Raw genomic sequence first — 21,419 nt, forward strand, 5'->3', positions numbered from 1 at the left:
GATTTATTGTGATACTACAAATATGTAAAACTAAATCTTTAACTTATACTAAATGCAATGTTATTCCTAAATAGCATTGTACTAAGCATCTTAGCAAATACTATTCCTGAAAATAACAATCATTTTTAATAAATATAAATCAAAAGAAAAATATTTGTTTATACCATTTTCCTTCATTTGGAAGGAGAAAACAAAAAGAGAAATATCAAGAAGAGCAGAAGCTAAACCAGGACATGGGGCAAAAATCATAAAGATTAAAGTCTGATATTTTATGGCTCCTGAGCCTTCCAGAATGGAATCTCATCTGACCAAATTTGCATTAAGTAATCATTATACGATTAGAAATAGAATGTTCCAGAATATGAAAATTGTCGATTAATAGCCCTCCATTTCATAGTCAAAGGTTGTTATTACCATGAATTTCAAAAGTGAAAGAAAGGCTAATATACCTAGGACCCTCAAGTTTATGTTCCACAGTGAAGTTAAGCAACACTTCTTGATCAAGAATACCACTGAATGCAACTGGCTAATCAGTGGTATAGTCAATAAAAAAAAGAGAAAAAGAAGCAGAATAAAAGGGATTAAGATGAAAGAATGGATATGAAAAGCTTGAAGACAAAAAGAAAAGCTATAGAAACTGGGAGAAAAAAGAAAAGAAAAAAATAGCTATGCATATTTCAAGGTATTCTGGTCTGCAACCAACAACCACTTTAGAGACCATTCAGGGACAATAGATTGCCTTATTCAGCTTCACAACTTGTTTATCATTAACCTGACACTTATCAAAGTTACTAAAAAAGAAAGGATAATGATGAGTCTAGGAAGATGGCAGATTAAGTCGGTAAATTTCAAGTTCTCCATATTTCCCCAACTACATATATATATATATATGTCCCCCACTATATATATATATATATATATATATATATATATATATATATATATATACTGGCAAATAAGAAAGAGCCCCACCATAGAAACATACTATAGGAACAGAGAAGATCAGAGTTCATCTTCAGAGGAGGACACTGAAGTAAAAAAAAAAAAATCTTCTATCTCAAAAAGTAATGCAAAATGACTGCCTGTCCAGAGAAGATTTATAGTAGTCAAAAAAAGAATTTGAAAATCAAGTGAGCGACATTTAGGGGAAAAAAAGAAAAATAAAGAAAAAGAAGATTATGAAAACAAAGTTAACCAGCCAGAAAAGGAGATACAGAGTCTCCAAGAATAAAATGATGCATATTCATGATTATAATTTCTACATATATATATATGCGTATATATACACACACACACACATACACACACACACACACACACACACACACACACATATATATATATATATATATATACTTTCTTGATCTGATAATTTGTTGTTATTTATTTTGAATCCTCTCTGATGTTATGCTAGGTATATGACAATGTTCTCTTTGGTTTTGTTTTATTTTGTTATTCTGTTTTTCTAATTTTTTCTTATTCTGTTTGCTTTTTAAAATAATATAATGATGAAAAAAGGAGAGGAATATATGCATACTATTGTTTCTTTAAAAAAAGAAACCATAAAATAAAATATCTTTTAAAATAACTTACTTTATGCAAAGGGATTTTACTATGAGTTTCTGTACCTGAAAACTTCTCTATAAAGAAAGAAAAGGTAATACATGACCTATGCTAGTCCCATTGGGTTGCTTCAAGATTACTATTTACTCTTAGGATAGAAATGTTAGACTTCATGTTGATTCAAAACCTGCTCTATCTTTTGAAACTTCCCTCATGGGTGTCAATTAGTTCCATCTGGATCTGTGGTTTTAATTATGTTGGCACCTGCCTATTAGAAACCAGAGTACAGCTGTCAATTCATTTCACATAAGACTTTTGATATCTGTCAGATGCTAGCTACCCCTGAGACTCAATGATATAGAAAAATGAGTTTGTGGTAGTTGAGTATCTATAAAATGCATGTCTTCTTTATATGTGGCAACAAATCTATGATTCTAGCCATGTCTTTTCTTCTTTGAATTATTTTCACCTTCTCTCCTCTCCTAACTTCAAAATCTTTTTTTTTTACTTTCCTCCCACCTCATCTTTAATGTTTCTCTCCCTCTTTTTTTAATATTTTGAATATTCTCAATTTGAAAATAGCTACAAATAGGTAGAACAAAAATAACTAAATCCAAGCTTCTTCTTAGGGTAGATAGCCTACCTAAGGCTATCTTGGGGTGCCACAGTGTTAGCTTTCAGAGTCATGATGAGATCTGAAAGCAATTTCCTCAATCCAAACCATGTATCTGGGAGGACCAGGTGCTGGAAAAGAGGAAGCATGTTTTCTTAGAGAAATATGGCTGTCATTCTCGCTATGTCAATGTCAGCAGCAGAAGAGCAAGTGACTATTTCCTCTAGATCTTTATTGGTTCTCCACTGAATTGTAGCTGATATTCAGTCTGTCTTTTGCAGGAAAATATTAATTATTCCCTTTCTGAACCTAGTTTATAATCAAAGTACTATTTCAGCTTTTAGGTTAATCAGAATAAAAAAAAACCAAACCCAATAAACACAACCAGTTCCTTAGGTAAACACTGCCAAATTTGTGCTTTGAGGTACTGATTTCATATTACTTTTCCTCAGCCCTTTTCCTTTCCTCTATTCACTTCTGCTCTCTTCCCTAATCCTCTCTTCCCTTTTCCTCCCCTCCCTTTCCTTAATTTCCCCTCTTCTCTTCTCTCCTTTCTCTCTCACTCTCTCTTTAAATGAATAAATATAATATATATGTAAAATGTCATTAATATTATGAATATAAAATACTGGAATTGAAGTGAATAAAGTGCTTTGGAAACCCTAAAACACTTTTAGTATTTTAATCACATTTGAATGAATTATTATTATCAATACTAATAGTTCTTTGTATTCATACTATGATTTTGAGGGGAATATATTTTAGTATATACTAATTCCAACACTATCATTACTTGTTAATAAGTTACTTCTCTGATTTGGATTTTAATAGGGGAAATACTTCATTTTAACTAAAGTGCTATGCTGATTTTTCAACATTATGTGAAAATGACCCTAGATTCCTAAAGGCTATGCCAATAGAACATATATTCCTGCAGGCACTCATAAGCTGGAAAAGTTTTGAGAATAGACTTGGTGAAAAATAACTATGAATATGTATACATATACTGTATTTAACATATACTTTAACATATTTAACATGTATTGGTCTACCTGCCATCTGGGGGAGGAAGTTAGGGGAAGGAGGGGAAAAGTTGAAACAGAAGGTTTTGCAAGGATCAGTGCTAAAAAATTACCCATGCATATATCTTGTAAATAAAAAGCTATAATAAGAAAAAGAGAAAGCAAGCAATCTGATTTGTTATACATGTTTAATCATGCAAAACATATTTCCATATTAGTCATGTAGGAAAAGAACTAAAATAATGAAAATTTTAAAAAAAGAAAGAGAGAATAGATTTGATGATTTACAAGAATGGATAATTTGGAAAGATAAGATTTATCATTGGGTTAGCCTAGTGGTGATTTTTTTTTTTTTTCATATCAATTTTCACAGAATACCTCTTAAATTTTAAAGGGATTTCTCTCTGCATTCTTGGAGAGAGGAACTACATGGATATAATCACAAATGCTTGAAATATAGTATGTAATATGTTAGTTTTAAGGTCCTCCACTATTTTTTTTTTACTTTTCCACATTATTTCATTTTCCCTTCTTACTGATCACTTCATCTGTTCTGTTTCTTGAAATTCTCTTGAATTCTACATTCACTAGACAAGAATTAGGATTCATTAGGTTCCACCAGTAGATTGGATGGTGATGTCTTGGATAGAGTGGAGCAAATATAGACAGGATAGATGGGAAGGCCCAGAAAATGGAAGGACAGACTTACAGATGTTAAGGATGTAAGTCCTCTATTTCATCAGAAGGATTAGAATATATTTATTCAACCAGTGCAAGCATCTATATGGCTTTTCTAGTCCTGCTGCCCCATTAGATTTGGGCAATTTGGAGTCAGGAAAGGAATGAGGGGACGTTAGAGAGGAAGGTAAATTGTTCCTTCTCCCCTACAGTCTGATGGGGTCTAGACAATCTGAGTAGTCAGAAAATTAGGTCTGTACTGATGAATGAACGTGGGTTCATTACCATAGCACAAGAATTCTTAACTTCTTCCAGGTACAGATGTATCTTTGAGGACGTAGATTAAAAGGCAAATCATAAATAAATGTTAAGGAGTATCTTTAAAGTGGGAATGAAATCACATAGCATTTCAGACAACTAAGTAGAAAGTTTTGGTAGTACCTGAGTTTCAGTAGGGGGAGTTAAGTTCTTATTTTATAAATATGTACATGAGTTTCAGGCATGTTTTTGTATTTGTTGACAGACCCAACATCTTCTGATGCTAATTACTATCTCCCTAAGGCATCAATATCAATTTTGTCACAGCTTGATGGGACTTAACATTAGGGAAGATTTGGCTATGTTTTTTCCCCATCCCAAGAAACTTAGCAAACTTAGTTGCCATAGTAACTAGTTGCACAGGAGTAAACACATCTGTTTATTTTCCCCCAAACATCTCTTTAGATAATGGAAAGGAACAAGAACATTATTGATGACTTTCACAGATTGCCATAGATATTTACCTTGTATTTATACATGTGAGTGATTTCCCTTAAAAGATAGTGTCATTAACAGACATGATTTCTAGATTACAGTAGAAATGTAGAAATTCTTACCTAATAGCACTGCTGCCAACATCAAGATCTTGTGCGGTAACAGCTCCAATTATGGTCCCAACAGGAGTGTCTTCATAAACTTCCATGGTATAGAGAGGTTTGCTAAAGACTGGAGGTTCATCCACATCCAACACACTGATCTTCACAGTTGCTGTATCTTTGAAAGGACCCACTGAGTGGAAGCGGTGGTCAAGATGAAGGTTGGAAGCTTCTACTTTGAAAGTATATGCCTTTTTTGTTTCAAAATCTAATGGCTGCAATAAGAAAAAGTCAAAAAGAAGGGAACACATAAAATATGGCAAAACTGTGAGCTACACTTTTGGAATGTTCCTATAATTTGCATGATTAATCTGATTGCTGTGTTTAATTTCCTATTTGCTAATTAGTGGGAGAAAGACTTAGATTAAGAATAAAAAATACATATTTGTAGAAGAACTAATGCAGAATGTAAAAAAAAATTAAGAACATATGACAATATTACCCATTTGAATTTCATGCACACTGGTTTTATGTTAAAAGTTGTTTGGAGATACTAGTATTGAAAGAATCATTCCTTCGTGAACATTGCCATCTAGTGGTTTCAAGATATAATGAGCAGCTCTAGAAATTTCATTTCGTAAATATATATTCGATATTTAAAAAAAAATAATAATAAACCTTAGATTCCAGGATTAAGTTTGTTGCCATAAATTAAACTTTTCCTTTACTTGTTAAAATTTCATTTTTATTTGTTTTCCCTATTCTGACTTCCTTTGATTAGCTATTCCCTTGAAATTTTTTGTGCTTTTTGTCATCTGATGTATTTCCAGTAATACTACCATAGCTCCTCTCTAAGCTTCTGAGGACTAAGGCATTAGTTCCCTTGCAGGACAGAATACAGCACTGTTTGTTCCACCTCACCCAGGCAACTAGGCCCTAAAATTTTGGGGGAGAAGTTATAATAACAACAATAATAATGATCTTGAATAGAGCTTTGTACTTTGTCGATTATATCATTAAAGTAACATATTTACATAATGTAAATACATACCAAGGACTGAACTACTTCATATAGCGATTTAGAATAGCCTAGGGATTTAAACACAGGTTATAGATCATATAACCTGATCATTGAAAATAAAAGTAAAGGAATTAATAGCATTGTAAAATCTTAACTACAAAATGCAATAATCCTCAAATTTATTGATTCTCAATAGTATTTCTCTAGAAAGAGCACTTAGGTACAAATGTGTTGTGAATCATATTACTATGGATAGATAGATATGTGCACTTAGATGTAAATATGATCACATTTATTTATCTATGATGACAAATATTATATATGTATAATATATGTATATATATTTTTAAAATTATTTTGATCAGGCACTCATCTGATTAAATGAGAAGTCTAATATTGCACCTGATTTGAAGAATATAAATATTTTTCTAATCATTTAAGAAGAGGAAGCCAAAGTATTATAAAATGAACACCAGAATGCTTTGTAGCCAATTGTTTGAGGTTTCTAAGATAATTGTCATTTGGGTGACTTATATGATATTATAACTGCTGTCTGAATATGGTAGTTCATCTCCACTGCCATCATTTCTCCTTTTTGAAAAAGATGTTTCTGAGAAGAAATTAAATAGTACAGTTATCAACAACTGACTCACAATAATCTTAAAATTCAGAAAAATTTTTGGAACTATTCAAATAAATAGAATAATTAAATTAAATTGTTGGGTTTTATTCTAATTCTAATTTATCACAGAGAGACTATATTTGGGTCAGATCAGTATCTCTGATTTTTTAAAATTCTTATGATTATTGTATTATATATGGATAATATGTGTATTATTATATCAGATATTTCTATATAATATTATATGGCATGTAATATCATTTATACTGTATTCATATACATATATAAGTAAGTATAGTACAGTTATTTTTTGTTTTTATGTCAACTTTATTTCAGAATTTATTCATTTGTATGTGCTTAGCTGATGAACAAATCATGCTTATGACAAGGATTTTAGGAAAAAAGATAAAGCACTTCAACAAATCTAATTCATATATAAATGGAGCCTTAACAGTATAGATTAGTATAGTTTCAAGCTTTAGCTGAACTCAGATTTTTTTGAATACTTTGTATGCACAATATTATACACCCATATCTGTCACTTCAAAGAGAAAAATGTGTAATTTCTCCTCTATGAAGTGTTTGAAAATCCCTGTTTTCTTTAGCTCAACTGTTCTTTCTCAATCACACCTGTTTCTTCCCTTCTTTCTAACTACTTCTCTATTCCTCTCCCTGCCCATTCTCATTTCATCTTCTTTTTTCCACAATTTCTTTCTTTACAGAACTGCCTTGGGAAGTTTCCCCTAACCCCTGTTTTTACTCATTTTTAACATCTGTAACAAAAAGAACAAGAAAATTAAATTCCAACCTGCCAAATGGCTTATTTCTTGAATATAACTATATAAGTTTACCAAACTAGTTTCCAACCTCTGTATTCAATTGTCTAGATCTTTGTGCAAAACTTCTGAATTTAGTTTGGCAAAAATAAAACAATACCTATCTTCAGTGAATGTATAATCTACTATGGAGTATGGGATGACAGAGGGGAATTGGGAAGAAATGCAATATGTATGTGTATAATAAATATGTTATATAGCAAAGTGATTCCAAATTGTAGAGAACATGAATAATTAGGAGAGTATATAGAAGTCAAGAAGATCCTGACTTTTTTGTTGTTGAGGCAATTGGAGTTAAGTGACTTGCTCAGGATCACACAGCTAGAAAATGTTAAGTGTCTGGGGTCAAATTTGAATTATGGTTCTCCTGATTCAAGGCTGGTACTCTACCCACTGCACCATCTAGCTGCCCCTAATAGTGACTTCTAAGTAGTATGCTATTCTTATACAAAGATGAAGAAGCAGAAAATTGAAGCAGAAGAAGCTAGTAAAAAAAAAATCAATTGACTGTGATAAAGAATGCATGAAGGTAGGGAGCTAGGTTATGGAAACCTCTAAATGCCAGCAAAGGAGCTTATAGTTTAGGATATATTTATCGATATTTTAGGAATATAAATTTGTCAGTTATGTAGAAGAAAAACTTTTAATCAATTAGAAAGTTATAATTGTTCAGGTAAGTTGGTGGCCATGAGAGAAAAGAATAAGTATAAAAGATGCTCTGAAGGTAGAATTGAAGGTAAATTATTATACAGGGGACTTTACATCCTAAAGCCTTTATATAACTGAGACTATGTCTTTTATTTACAAAATCAATCACAGGGGTTAAACTTGGTGTGTGAACAATTCCTAGGTGCCTCTACTGTATCAATTCAATGAGTAAACTAGGTATAATCTGAATGAAAGAACACAAGTCACAAAGGAAATATTTTATGGCTGATGAAAAAGAATCAGCTATGCCCTCATGTTTTGGATAAAAGTAGCAAACTAATGAAGAAATAGGAATTTCAGTAGAAGTTAGCCTAGTTATAGAGAAGCTTGGGCCAAGTCCTTAGAACAGAAATCTTTGGAAGACAAGGAATCTGTGTTCCTTCCTTTCTGTCATTACTTTGACGAGAGCATAACCTTTGAAAGTCAAAATGAAAAAAGATTTAACAAGCCATTTGCTTTGGTAGTAGTGTCCCCAAGGCTAATAGTTTCATTAGTGTGGAAAGACAAAGACAAACTAAGTATACAAGGATATTCTGACTTTCAGAATTCAACAGAAAACTATACATACCCAAAGGGGACTTCATGAGGTCACCACAAAAGGAAAAGGACTTCTAGTAATGATTAGTGTTAGAGAGCCTATAATCTGCTCTTTAGAAAAGTTTTTCTTAAATGTATTAAAGAAAAAAAATACTCAGGAATATAAGAAAAACCACACATAAACAAGCCAATCTTTTTTTTTTTAAATTCAGAAAACCCAGATTAAGAACTTTTTTTAGAGTTCTATCTCTCCTAATGGTAGGCATCTCTTCCATTTATAACTTTTTAGCCTTTATTATATCTAAATATTCATCTGCAATTATTACCTATTCCCTGTTAACATCTCGTAATGGATTCTCTTGAACTGGTGCTTATTTCTAGTATTTTCATTTAACTCCTCCTATATGGATGCATTCTTAAATGGATTGCAAATTGCTCAAGATGGGAATTGTATAGAACATAATGGAACAGAACCTATATAGTACAGCATTGGATTGCTATTAGAAGACAGGTCACTCATGTGACACTAGCTTATCAATTCAATCAACAAACATTATTTCTCCTAGAATTTTACTAGGTACCATTGTAGTAAGAATGAGAGACACAAAAACAAAGAACAAAATAATCCCTATTCTAAAGAAGCTTATATTCTAAATCATTTATTATTTGCTTTGGTTCTTTAAAATTGGCAAAACAAGTTACAAAAATTATCTTATTTGGTCCTCATGACAATCCTTTGAGAAAGAGGATATTATCACTATTTTGTAATTAAGGAAACTGAGAGTGGAACTGATTTATTTGTTTATGACACAGAATTAGAACTCAGATCTTCCTGACTCCTGTTTTTTTCCTCTGCAATATGGAGAAACTATGTTAAGAGACTAAATTAGGTGAATATAGTGGCATTAATAATAATAAAAGTTGGATAATAAATCCCTTGGGGCTGGAATTGATTTCAAAAAAGATGTCATTTTGTGTAAGAATTACTCATTCCTTTCTTTATTCTTGTGTTTCTCTAGAGGAAGGAGAACATATTTTTACAGAGTTATGCTATAAAATTTTAAAATATAGGCTAAGGCATTTTACAATTTTCTTCTCTCTAACTCAAATTATAATTAGAGTAGGGAAGGTAGAACATTATAAAATAATGGAGATCAGAGGGAATCAGAGGTAGAACTTTAGTCAAGTTATAATTTTTTCCTGCTAGTATTTTATAAATTTGTTCAGAAGCTTGCAGATTTTGCTGATGATAAACCCAGTTTCTATCTACCCTTTGTGGCCCAAGTACTCCATACTAGAATTCAAGATCATTATTGATTTATTGCAGTGGCTTCTTAAAATTGCCAGTTAGCTTCAAAGTATGATTCTGATTCCCCAAAGTGTTCTTTTATTCTTGGAGTTTCTTCTGATGAAGAGTTACCCATATTTAAAATAGAAACTGCCCTAGAAATATTTGTGTGGCACAGTAGATAGTGGTAGACTAAGAATCAGGAAAACAATCTATATCTCACTACAGAGATTTATTAGTTGTGTGACTTTGGGTAAATTAATTAAATTTGTTTGCCTCAGTTTCCTTAATTGTAAAGTGAGAATAATAGCATCCATCTCATAGAATTATAATGCTTAATTCATATTAGGTAATATAAAGATTCTTATCCCATTCCCCCCAAATTGACATTCATTCAATATCTTATCCAGATACCCTCCCCTTGGGGAAACCCAGAATCAAGTATTTCTTAGAATGTGTGTGTGTTTGATACCTTTTAGTATCTTATTCATCCTTCTGATATTTTTTTCCCCGATACTGAAGTATCCTGGGTTGAGTGGCTTACGCTCTTTTTTTATTTAAAAATTATGTTGTGCCACAGTTCTCTTTTATTGTCCTGCCTCAGTTTCCCTAAATTGCCCTGCCTCAGTTTCCCTGAATTATCCTGCCTCAGTTTCCCTGAATTGTTCTGCCTCAATTTTCCTGGTTGCAACTCCCCTCTTCTGCTCATTAGAACTGAGATAATTAGAGCTGTGGAGATCTGGCATTCCAAAAGATAATACTCCACATATCCTATGTCAGATACCAAATTGGTATCCTCTAAGTCCAGACTTCCTGGCTCTAGTTGGACACTTCCTCAACGCCCACTTTTTTTGGTTTTGTATAGAATATGTTTTATACACTACAATTATTCTTATAAGTTAATTTTTTAGTTGAATTGCTTCTCTCATTGAGAGATTATCCTTAAGTCAAAACAAAACAAACAAACAAAAACAATATATATCAAATGTTTTTTTAACATAGCACCACTCTGTAACTGATATTTGTTTATCTATTAAAAATAATGCAAACAGGAAAGATGCTATTTTATAAATCCTTTTGTTAGATATTCTATTGTTTTATAAAGTTAAATTATTGTTAATATATTAATGCTGGCTGCTTTAGTATTATCAAATAATAGCATAATAGCAAATAGTAGCATCAAATAATAGCAAATAATAGCATTATTAGATTTAATAAATTTATGTGTTGTCAATTATACATTTGAAAAATTATAGTGCAAGCATTTTTAGATATGCCACATGACAGATTTGACATATTTAGAACAATTTTAACAGCTAAAAACATCAATTTTTCATGAAAGGCTTACCTTTTTACTCAAATATTTTCAGTCATTCTGTTTTGGGCAACACTTTGTGACCCGCTATGGGGATTTCTTGGCAAAAATATTAGGATGATTTGCCATTTTCTTCCCTATTTGATTAAGACTAACAGAAGTTAACTAAGTTAAATTAAAAAAAAAAAAAGTCACATAACTAATGCATATTTGAGGCTGAATTTGAATTCAGGTCTTCCTTACTCCAGGCCCAGTGCTCTATCCATTGAGATACATAGCTGTCTATATCTCAATGTCTTTGTCTCTCTCTCTTTCTCTCTTTGTTTGTTTATATACATGCACATATACACATACATACAATAATATGAATATACACATATATATGCATGCATTTATAACACATATATTACACAGACACATACTGTGTGAGAACTGACCAGTGCTTATCATTTTCTATGGCTTTTCAAGACCCGGATACAGTTATTTTAAAACTGTGTAGATACCATAACTTGGCTGGAGTATGTGCTCCTTCTACTACACAAACTACAGCCCATAATAGACTTCTCACTCTGTAAGGCATTTATCTATGACTATCCACGAAACCTTCATAGAACTTGTATCTAGAAATTCTACCCTTTACTGAATTCTTCTGGGTCTTTTAATGGATCCTATCAATTGCTTTTTACTCCAATTTTCCAGTACTTGGCCTAATTCTAATTAGATGGCTGGTCAATTTCATTTTCCCTCCTTAAATGTTCTCGATGATGTCTTTTTATACCATTCCTTTTACACAAATCATCAAGAGAGTTGACTGCAATGATGTATACTCCAGAGTAAATCTTTTCCTTGACCTTCTGGGTCAACTGAAATTGTGAATCTTTTGAGACTATAATATTAGATAATTCTTATTTAGAACATCAACAAGACAATAGTGGTTAAAAAGAAGAGCTTTGGTGGGCCCCATCTCATCTCACATCTTGAAAGCTAATCATGTTCTGACATTTCATCTAAAGTTAATAGTCTGTTCTTTGAATAGATAGATTGAAAAGCATGCTATCTCTATTAAGGTCATGTCATTTTGGGAATAACTTATAAAAATATCAATATGCAAGATCATAAATTATCTTTTCATATGAATGGTCATTTTAGGGGAAAAAACAATAAACAACAAAAAATTTAAAATTTACCCTGATGTCCTACATTGACAACTGTCCTTTCACTAAGGTTGCCTTGGAATTGAAAATTCTATAATTTATTGTCCAAGTTGTACTGAATTAATCCATTCTTTTTTTCCCTTTCATCCCCCCAACTTCTCCAAGCAGTGGAGTTATATACTTATAGTGTATAAAACATATTCTATACAAAACCCCCCAAAAAATTAGGAAACAAAGAAACATTCTCTTTGGATATCTATGTGAAAAAGAAGCTTGATTTGGATTATTGTGTGAATATACTGTTACCTTTAATTAAAAATAACATGTAATACCTTGCTTTCACATATCTACAAATTCCCGAATATTTTTAAATTTTTTTTATTTTTTCCAAATATGTTATAGTTTTCAAATAGGAAATATGTGTATAAATATGTATGTGGAATACACTAGTAGGAATACACACAAATGTGTGTATTCCTACTTTAATACTACAATGTCTATCTATGTATTATTATCCTTAGGTATATATGTTTTTAATTTCTAGAAGGTTAAATATGTGTTTAGAATAAAAATAATTTCCTCGTGACAAGAGAAAATAGCCATTCTAAGGGAATTGTGGAAATTATATAGAAAACCATATTGGCTACATCTTGTTACTAAATTCTAGATCTAACTCCATTCCCTTTCTATAAAATTAACTCAATTTCTGTGTTGTATAAAAAGTTTTTTAAATTTTTAAAAATATGAGAAAGATTTGTTGCATTGTTTGAACTTAATCTTGCATGGCTGGGCAGCCATCCATATATCTACTGGTTACTTAGAGACCTTTAAGTAAGGATCTAGGTTATGTTGACCAGAAACACAGTCAAATCCAAAAACTGATTTTATAAGGAGTTTTCTCACTATACATTTCTAGCAGTCCACATATCTTATCTGAAAACTGGATACATGCTGGTTAATTAGTTATTATTTCCATGTTCCTTTGAACATGTATCTACTTGCTAGAAGTAGAGGACTTCTCTTTCTAATTTCAGAAAATTATATCTATTCATTCTCCTCCCAACTAGAAAATCAGATTATCTAATTTTTCATATTGTTTTATTCTAATTAATTGTTCTTACTTGATTAGTTGGTTTTAATGCATAAAATGTTTCCCTCTGTATTTGGGATCCAGTGCCAAAGTTGAGGAGTCCTAGTTCTGATTTTTTATGCAATGGTCATGCACTGCATAATAAATGAACATGCTCAGAAACTGGAACCTTTGTTTCCTTAGTCATTTAGATTCGACTTACCAGACATCTCAATCCTTTGTAAAAGTAACCACAGAAATAGTATACAGAATATTTTTTCAGACTTTTTCAGCTTAATGGTTAATTTTACTAACTTTTTTCTTCACCCTCTTTTTCTTTTTTCCCTTAAAACACATGATTTGTTGTGTAGTAAATATACATATTTATATACGAGTATACATATATATTTCAAATTTTTATTCAATATATTTTCTTCATAAATTCCACTAAAATCCTTAAGTTTCCCCAAATTAGACCTTAATAATAAAATAAAATAAGAAACTATAGTTTCATTGTAATAACCATAGTGGCATTTTCCTCCCCAGAAATATACAAAAACTTAACCAAAAGAAGACAATGGGCAATAAATGAGCAAAAGAAACACTAGAATGATTGAAGATAAGATACATCTAGATTACAATGTGCTTGTGCCCAAAAGTAGCAGAGAATTTCCCTGAAAAAGATTCAGAGAAAATAGAAAGCTACCAGTGTTGAGCTTAGAAGCCCCACATAGTATATATATATATATATATATATATATATATATATATATATATATACACATCACATATACATATTTATAAATTTTAGATGCTAATCTAACACTATAACATCTGAAATGAGAGATTCAAAGAGGAGGGGATTGATTTTTCCACAAAGATTATATGAATATCAAGAAGAAATAAAGTAAAAAAATTAATTATTTAAAAACTCTAGAGGAGTGATTTAGAAAGCAAATAGGTAGCTTAGAAGAAAAAAGCCATAAACTCCACCAGCCAAGAAAAAGAATACCTGAAAATAAGAATGGACCAAAGATAAATCAATTACTCTAGTAATATCAAGTATATTAGAACAAAATGAAAAATAAAGAAAACCTAAGAGAATATTAGTTTTCTGATATCAAAAACCAGTAAAATGGAAAACTGGTCAAAGAAATAACCTGAAAATCACAATTTAAAAAAAAAATTCTGGACATTATATTTCAAGAAATTGTAAATGAAAACATACCGCATCTGATAAAACTAAAGGGTAAAGAGAGAACAAATATACTCAGTGCTTTCTCAAAAAAAAAAAAAATCCTCAAAGGAAAAGCCTCGGGAATTTCATAGCTAAAATTCTGAGCTCCCAGGGTACAAGGGAAAAAAAGGAGAAAAAGACGGCAAACATCTAGAAAAGAACAATTCAAGTAAGAAGGAAGACAATCAAGATTTGTAAGACCTGGAAGTTTCTACAAAATGTTAGGAGATGAGCGGGTAGGTGGTACAAAGGATAGAGCACCAGCCCTGAAATCAGGAGGACCTGAGTTCAAATCTGCCTCAGACACTTAACACTTCTTAGCAGTGCGACCTTGGGCAAGTCACACTTAACCCCAATTGCCTCAGCAAAAAAAAAAAAAAAAGGAGAGCAGTAAAATACACTAGAAAGCAAAATATATAAAACAAAAATAAAGTACTTTGCAATATACATTTGGAATAAATGTAATCATGTAGGGGATTGAATTTTTACTTTTTATTTTATTAATTATTAATAATTTATACTACCATGATATTTGTTATTACATTTGTGTTATTGTAATATGGTTAATATTACATAATTTATAATATTATAATTATTCATTGTAATAATTTCTTATGAAAAGACCAGAGCTGAATAAGAACTTTGAAATTCAAATAGAAGAATCCAGAAAAACCTATAAAGGTAAATTCATTTGAACAGTTGGAAAGAGATGTATGATAATGTATTACAAACATTCTAATGGAAGAGAAGAAACATATCCTTTTAGAATCTTATATTTTCAAAATTAGACAACGGGAAAAATATCAAAACATATTTAGGATAGATTGGTTCAGTTCTGAGAGTTTAAAGAGACAAAGAGGAGGTTAGGGTAAAATTAAGAAATATAGTAGGGTCAAAAATGTAAAAGGAAGCTTTCTATTTCTCTTAAAGTGAATGAGAAGAATTGTGGTTATTTCTCTGATTTTCAAGAAGACCAATGACATCATATGGGTGACGACTTCTTTGTGACTTAGATTTAACTGAGACAGAGTTGCACAAAGTCGTCAGTCTTATTTCCTTATCCAGAGCCAGCAAAATCTAATGGTCTGACAAAAATCAAGATGACTGGCAATAGTCTATGATGCAGCTCATGACCTTAGCATCTTCAGTGTCTTCACACTGCACACCATTTGCTTCAGCCACTTTCATAGCTGTTGAAACAAATTGTTATCATTCATCCACTCTGTTGGGGAAATCTTCATATGCTTGGGGCTAGACATTACCTTAACACACCAATGGATTTGAGTCCTATTGGTTACCCTCAACTTGGTTTAGTAGCTATGGGCTCCTTAAACTTTTTCCATTCATGATTCATTTTCACAATCCCCATATTAGGTTACAAGACTCTTTATAACGACACAGCCCACTTAAGAAGTTACAATTTAGTTAGATGGTTTTACTGATGTGTGGTTCCTATACATGTTGCAGCTTCTCAGAGCCACAGGCAACAGTTGGATGACAGATAGACTCCAAAAGTGGATGAGCAAGCCCGAAAACAAAGCCCTCCAAAAGCCCTCACATCAGAGGGTGCTAGTCTTCTCCCTCCCCAAAAAAATAAGAATATACAAACAATGAAAAAGGGATGAACCTAATTTGAATCAGACAAAAAAGAATTAAATAAGCACATTAGTGTAGAAATACATAAAACTCAATAGGGAGGAAAAAATTTGGATGTGAGGGCAGTTAACAGTGAGGAAAATACCAGTAGGAAATGGGTCTAAAGAAATCAAACTATTGTGAAATGGGAATAAAATGGGGGAAGACAAGAAGAAAATAACTAGAATCTAAGGAGATACCTTGATTGCTTCTTAGACAATGAAGAATGTCTGAACATAGTCATTTATAAATGTAATAGAATGATATGTACCTTAAAAATGACTAAAGAAGATTTCAGAAAATTTGAAATAGTATGAATTGAAATAGACTAAAAGAAGCAGAATCAAGACAACAATTTATTAAAAAAAAAAAAAACCAACATTGTAAAGAAAAACAACTTTGTAAGGCAATTTTGATTATTTAAATAACTGACACAATTTCCAGGGTCCATTCCAGGGATGTGAAAAACACTTGCTGAGAAAAGTGTTTGGCATCAGGCACAGAGACTACATATTTTCGGAGATAGCCATTTTGCTCAGCTACATTCACGTGTTTTTGTTTTGTTTTGTTTTTAACTTTTTTGTTGTTTTAATTTACTTTTAATTAACTGAGGGAAAGTACAAGTTAACAATAGTGATACCAATAAAAAAGATCATTGAAACTTTTTTTTAATTCACAAAAAACAACATAATGAAGGTCAGAAAGAAACACAAAAAAGCTAAATAAATAAAAGTAATGCCAACTGAAAATAATATATAGATTATATTGTTTTTAGTAAAAAAAAAAGCAAAGGAAAGAAGAGGTATGAAATAAAGAATACAATTTCATATATAGTTATGTGTTATGTTAAATTTTCACATTTAAGTATAAAATAAAAAAAATTTTAAAGATCAAATTCTACATTTTCTCAATATGCCATGATTTCTTATTATTTAAAATATTTGAGGAGAAATTATGATATTCTTTAGGATACAATGCCATATATAAAAAATTAGGATATAACTTTAGTGACAGTCATTCTGTTTTAATTACCTAAACATACCAATTAGCAAAGTGTGAACTTCAGTGACTTTACAAGCAGCAATATATTTTCATTTTGCATGTCACTTTTAGGCTATTTTAATCTAGATGCATAGAATATTTTATCACTTGAACTGATCTTTAAGTTTCATGAATCCATATCAGAAAGTCAACACTTTAAAATAAACCTAGCAGGTTTCATTCAACTTAAAAGGGCAGAATAGTATAGTTTTATTGGAAACATTCTTATGATCCTATTTTATTTGGAGCTGACCTAATTTCCAGCCTTGATTTCCAAGGTGAAAAAAAAAAATAAAGAACAACACAACTTTCTGCTCTATACATCTTTCAAATATTTCTGTTTGGTTACTCACACTATGTTATTTTCATACAGGAACCATTGTTTATACTTGGTTCAGTGTAGTGTGACACAAGGGGCAGCATGAAAGATTTTCCACCAATATCAAATGCCTTGGAGGGATTTGTAAGGTTTCACAATTTTATTCTGAACTTAAAGTGACATAGTGATATGGGAGCCTGTCTCTGTTTATAAAGTGGATTTGAGGTGGAGAATCAAAAGAACAGAAAACTTTCCCTTCATACTTTCCTTCCTTACTATCCCTGATCATTCTTTTCATCTGTTCACCTTCTTCTCCCTTTGAAGATCAGGAAGAAAAGAGAGACAAAATAAAAAGGAAAGTATGAGGGTGGGGGCAGAGATGAAAGAAAGAGGAGCCATGGAGAATATTTAGCATTCACTCCAAAGAAACAGGATAAAATTAAAGCCTTCTCAGATTGAACAGAAATATCATTCTACATCAACACTTCAAGCCCAGTACTAAATTTAACTAAAATGTTATTAAAATAAATCAGAAACTGGTTGTAAAACCACAAAAAGCCTCAGATTCAAAAGTGATGCTTAGAATTTTGGTAAACAGAGAAGAAACTCCAATTAGTTTATCCAATAATGAATTTGGGTTCCATTAAGTTCAGGGGTTAGGATAGAAGAATAATTTGTAACAAGAAGATACTAGAGTATGAAAGAAAACTAACTTTTTAAATATAATAAAATATTAATATATTATATAACAAGTTTGTCAAATATGGTTAATATTTTTTCATAATGCATAAATGTGAATCTGGACATGCAGATTAGCCACAATGATTTTTCAAAGGATCACTAAATATATATATGAATAGTTATGGAATGCATTTTATCCTGATTAAGATTTTTGACTCAGTGAAACTAAACTTATGTTAATGTAGTGGTCTTTGATCAGGCTCTGATTCAAATCCCATTACTGAATGAAAATAACTTCTTGAGATCAGCAGTTATAGTAAAAATTTAACTAGGGGGAAGATAGAAAACAAAGTTGGAATTGAAAAGAATCAGGAGAAAGAAGGTTATAAAAGATAAAAAAGACATGACAAGTTACACAGCAATAAATAAATAGCAAGTACAAGCAATAAATAGGCTGACCTGGCAGCCAGAATTTAGAGAAAAAAATCAGAGAGGAAGATCATGACTCTCCTGACCATTTTAAATTTGTACCTCATCCTGGTGTCCCATAAGACCCAGATAAGAGACAGAGGACTTGTGAAGAAAGAGAAAGTCATGAACAATCCATCTGCCCACTGCAACTGTTATTCAGTCTGATATTACATCATGGATCCTTGCCTTATTTTGATGATTGTAACCATGCCTGCTAAATTAATTATATATATATGATTGCACATACATGAACATGTGTATATATGTAAACTCTTTGCTTCTCTTGGATTAGTAATTTTCATTATCTAGATATCTGAGGTGGAGAAAACTTCCTTAACTTTCTATAATAGCATGTTAGATTCTCTTGTTCATAAAGTTATTGTAACCAATTTTCTGTTCAGTACTACAGTTATGGAAAATTTTGCATCTATTTGGCACATTAAGTATTACTGCCCATGATTCTTATTAATGTCTTATCTCCCACTAAATAAACTTTTAAAAAAAGTTTAAAAAGAAAACTCTTTGAGGGAATGAAAAATATTTGATCCAAGCTCTGGTGTATTCTCTACCCCTACTCTCATTTTTTAGCAGTTTTTTTGTGCATCTTGGGTAATTGAAAGATGCCATTTAACAACTCTTAATGCAGCTACGAACCCAGTATTTCAAAGATTAGGTTACATAGGAAGATTGATGCAGTTTGGAATTTTCTTCCTCATCAGTTGAGCAATAAACTTTAAGCTTGTTTAACTTCACATAGGAATATAAAGAATGATAGGCTGAAATTTATAATTTAATGTGCCAATGTTTGAAATGGATTATCATATTCCTCATATTTCTGTGAAAGGACACATTCATTATTCAGATTGGTGACCCTTGTTTCAGGAATCCAGGTTCTGTTATGATGGACTTTATTAAAGTAATTTTATACTATACTAGGAAAATGACTAAATAATGATATTTAGAACTGCTTAGAGATCACATGGTCTAATCCCTCAGAGGAAATCAAAGCAGGAAGATGGAATCATTTGTCCAAAGTCACTTAACCCAGGTGGAGTAATTGGTAGAAATGGAATTGAAAGTCAGGTGTTTTGGTCCCGTGGCAGTGTTCATTCCATTGTATTGATCCAGATGAGATATTTTTTTCAAGTATTTGAAAGACAATCAAGTTTAAGATAAATTAGATTTAGTTTACTTCTCTTCAGAGCACAGAGTTCAGAAACAAATGAAATTCAACAACATTTATTAAGTTTTTACTACATATAAAATGCTAGTGAAACAAAAATAAAAATATTATTCTGCCCTCAAGAACCTTTCCTGTCATTGGGGGTGGTCCCATGGAACATAATTTATTCACACATAGGTTTGAAGTAGATATGGATACCTTATTAGGATAGGTAAAAAAGAAACTCAAGGTCTTTCAATACAAATTAATAATTTTGCATTTTATTTTAGCAGTAGAGAGAACTACTAAACATTTATTTTGATGAAAGAGGGAAACTGGTCTGAACTATATTTTAGGAAAATCAATTTAATATTTGTGTCCAAAATAAGGGGGGAGAGACTGAAGGTAGTAAGCTTGACCAATTAATAGATTATTACAATAATAAGATATCAGTCAATTAACAAACATTCATTAATCATTAACTACATGCTTGATACTGTGCTAAGTGCTAGAACTGCAAAGACAAAAGCAAACCAGTCACTAAACTCAAGGAGCTCGTATTTTATTGGGTGGGAAGATGGGGAGAAAGATGTAACCAGGAATATTGTAAATTCAAATTATACTAAATTACTTTTGAGGCTCCTTCCATGTTTGAAATTCTTTGGTCTACAGAGATTAAATTAATCAAATAATTAACAAATTGCTACAAAAACTATTCTAGTAGGATTACTTCACAGACTTAAAAACCATAGAAGGACTAGAATTTGAGAGTACCTTGACGTCCCAAGCTGCATCAATTGCAGGACAAATATATTTTATTTCTATGTAAATTTTTAATATATGTTTATAATTATGTGGATTTATAGTTGTTATTGTTGTTTAGTTGTTTAAGTCATTTTTCATGAACCATCTGGGATTTTCTTGGCAAAGATATTGGAGTGGTAGCTAGTGTCAGAAGTCAAATGTAAACTCAGATCTTCCTGACTCCAGGAACAGCATTCTATCACTGAATAGTATAATAAAGATTATTTTTTTTAATGTATCCTTTGATGCAATTGGTCCTTGCATTGTTAAATCATGAGCTTTCAGATATAGTCCATAACAATGAAGCTAAGATAATTAAAATATTCTTGACAAATGTATTTCAACTCTCTAAAAAACAAACTTGTTATGGTGGTTATGGCTGGGTGACTAAATAGATAAGAGTAGTAGGCCTGGAGTCAGAAAGACCTGAGTTCAAATTGGGCCTCAGATACTTATTAGCTGTGTGACCCTAGACAAGACACTTAAACCTATTTGTTTTAATACATTACACCAGACAAGGAAACAGCAAACCATTCAGTTTATTTGCCAAGAAAACTCCATATGGAGTCACAAAGAGTCAGAAATGATACAGACAACTAAATAATCAAAATAACATGGTGATATAGAATGGACTGGTTTAATTACTAATCATTCAGTTGGTTAAATAGCCAGAAATAGTATATTGGCTGTCCTCAATTTGATATTAAGATTTTACATAGATAATGAATTAATATTTTCTATGATTTAAGGCAACAGAAATGTTCTATCTTTCTGAAACTGTAGAGTTTC

At 31.4% G+C, this 21,419-nt stretch overlaps 1 protein-coding gene across 1 annotated transcript in view; it reads right to left on the minus strand.

The window, feature by feature from the left end:
* The window catches only part of CDH12 (cadherin 12), an 890,215-nt gene that overhangs the window by 59,280 nt on the left and 809,516 nt on the right, over nt 1–21,419 (minus strand). Inside the window, exon 9 of the mRNA XM_003759641.2 lies at nt 4,752–5,005. Coding sequence (XP_003759689.1) covers nt 4,752–5,005 — 254 coding nt within the window. The remainder of the gene's footprint in view (nt 1–4,751; nt 5,006–21,419) is intronic.

This window comes from Sarcophilus harrisii, chromosome 1 (genome assembly GCF_902635505.1).
Source record: "Sarcophilus harrisii chromosome 1, mSarHar1.11, whole genome shotgun sequence".
In the NCBI taxonomy this organism is placed as follows: Eukaryota; Metazoa; Chordata; class Mammalia; order Dasyuromorphia; family Dasyuridae; genus Sarcophilus; species Sarcophilus harrisii.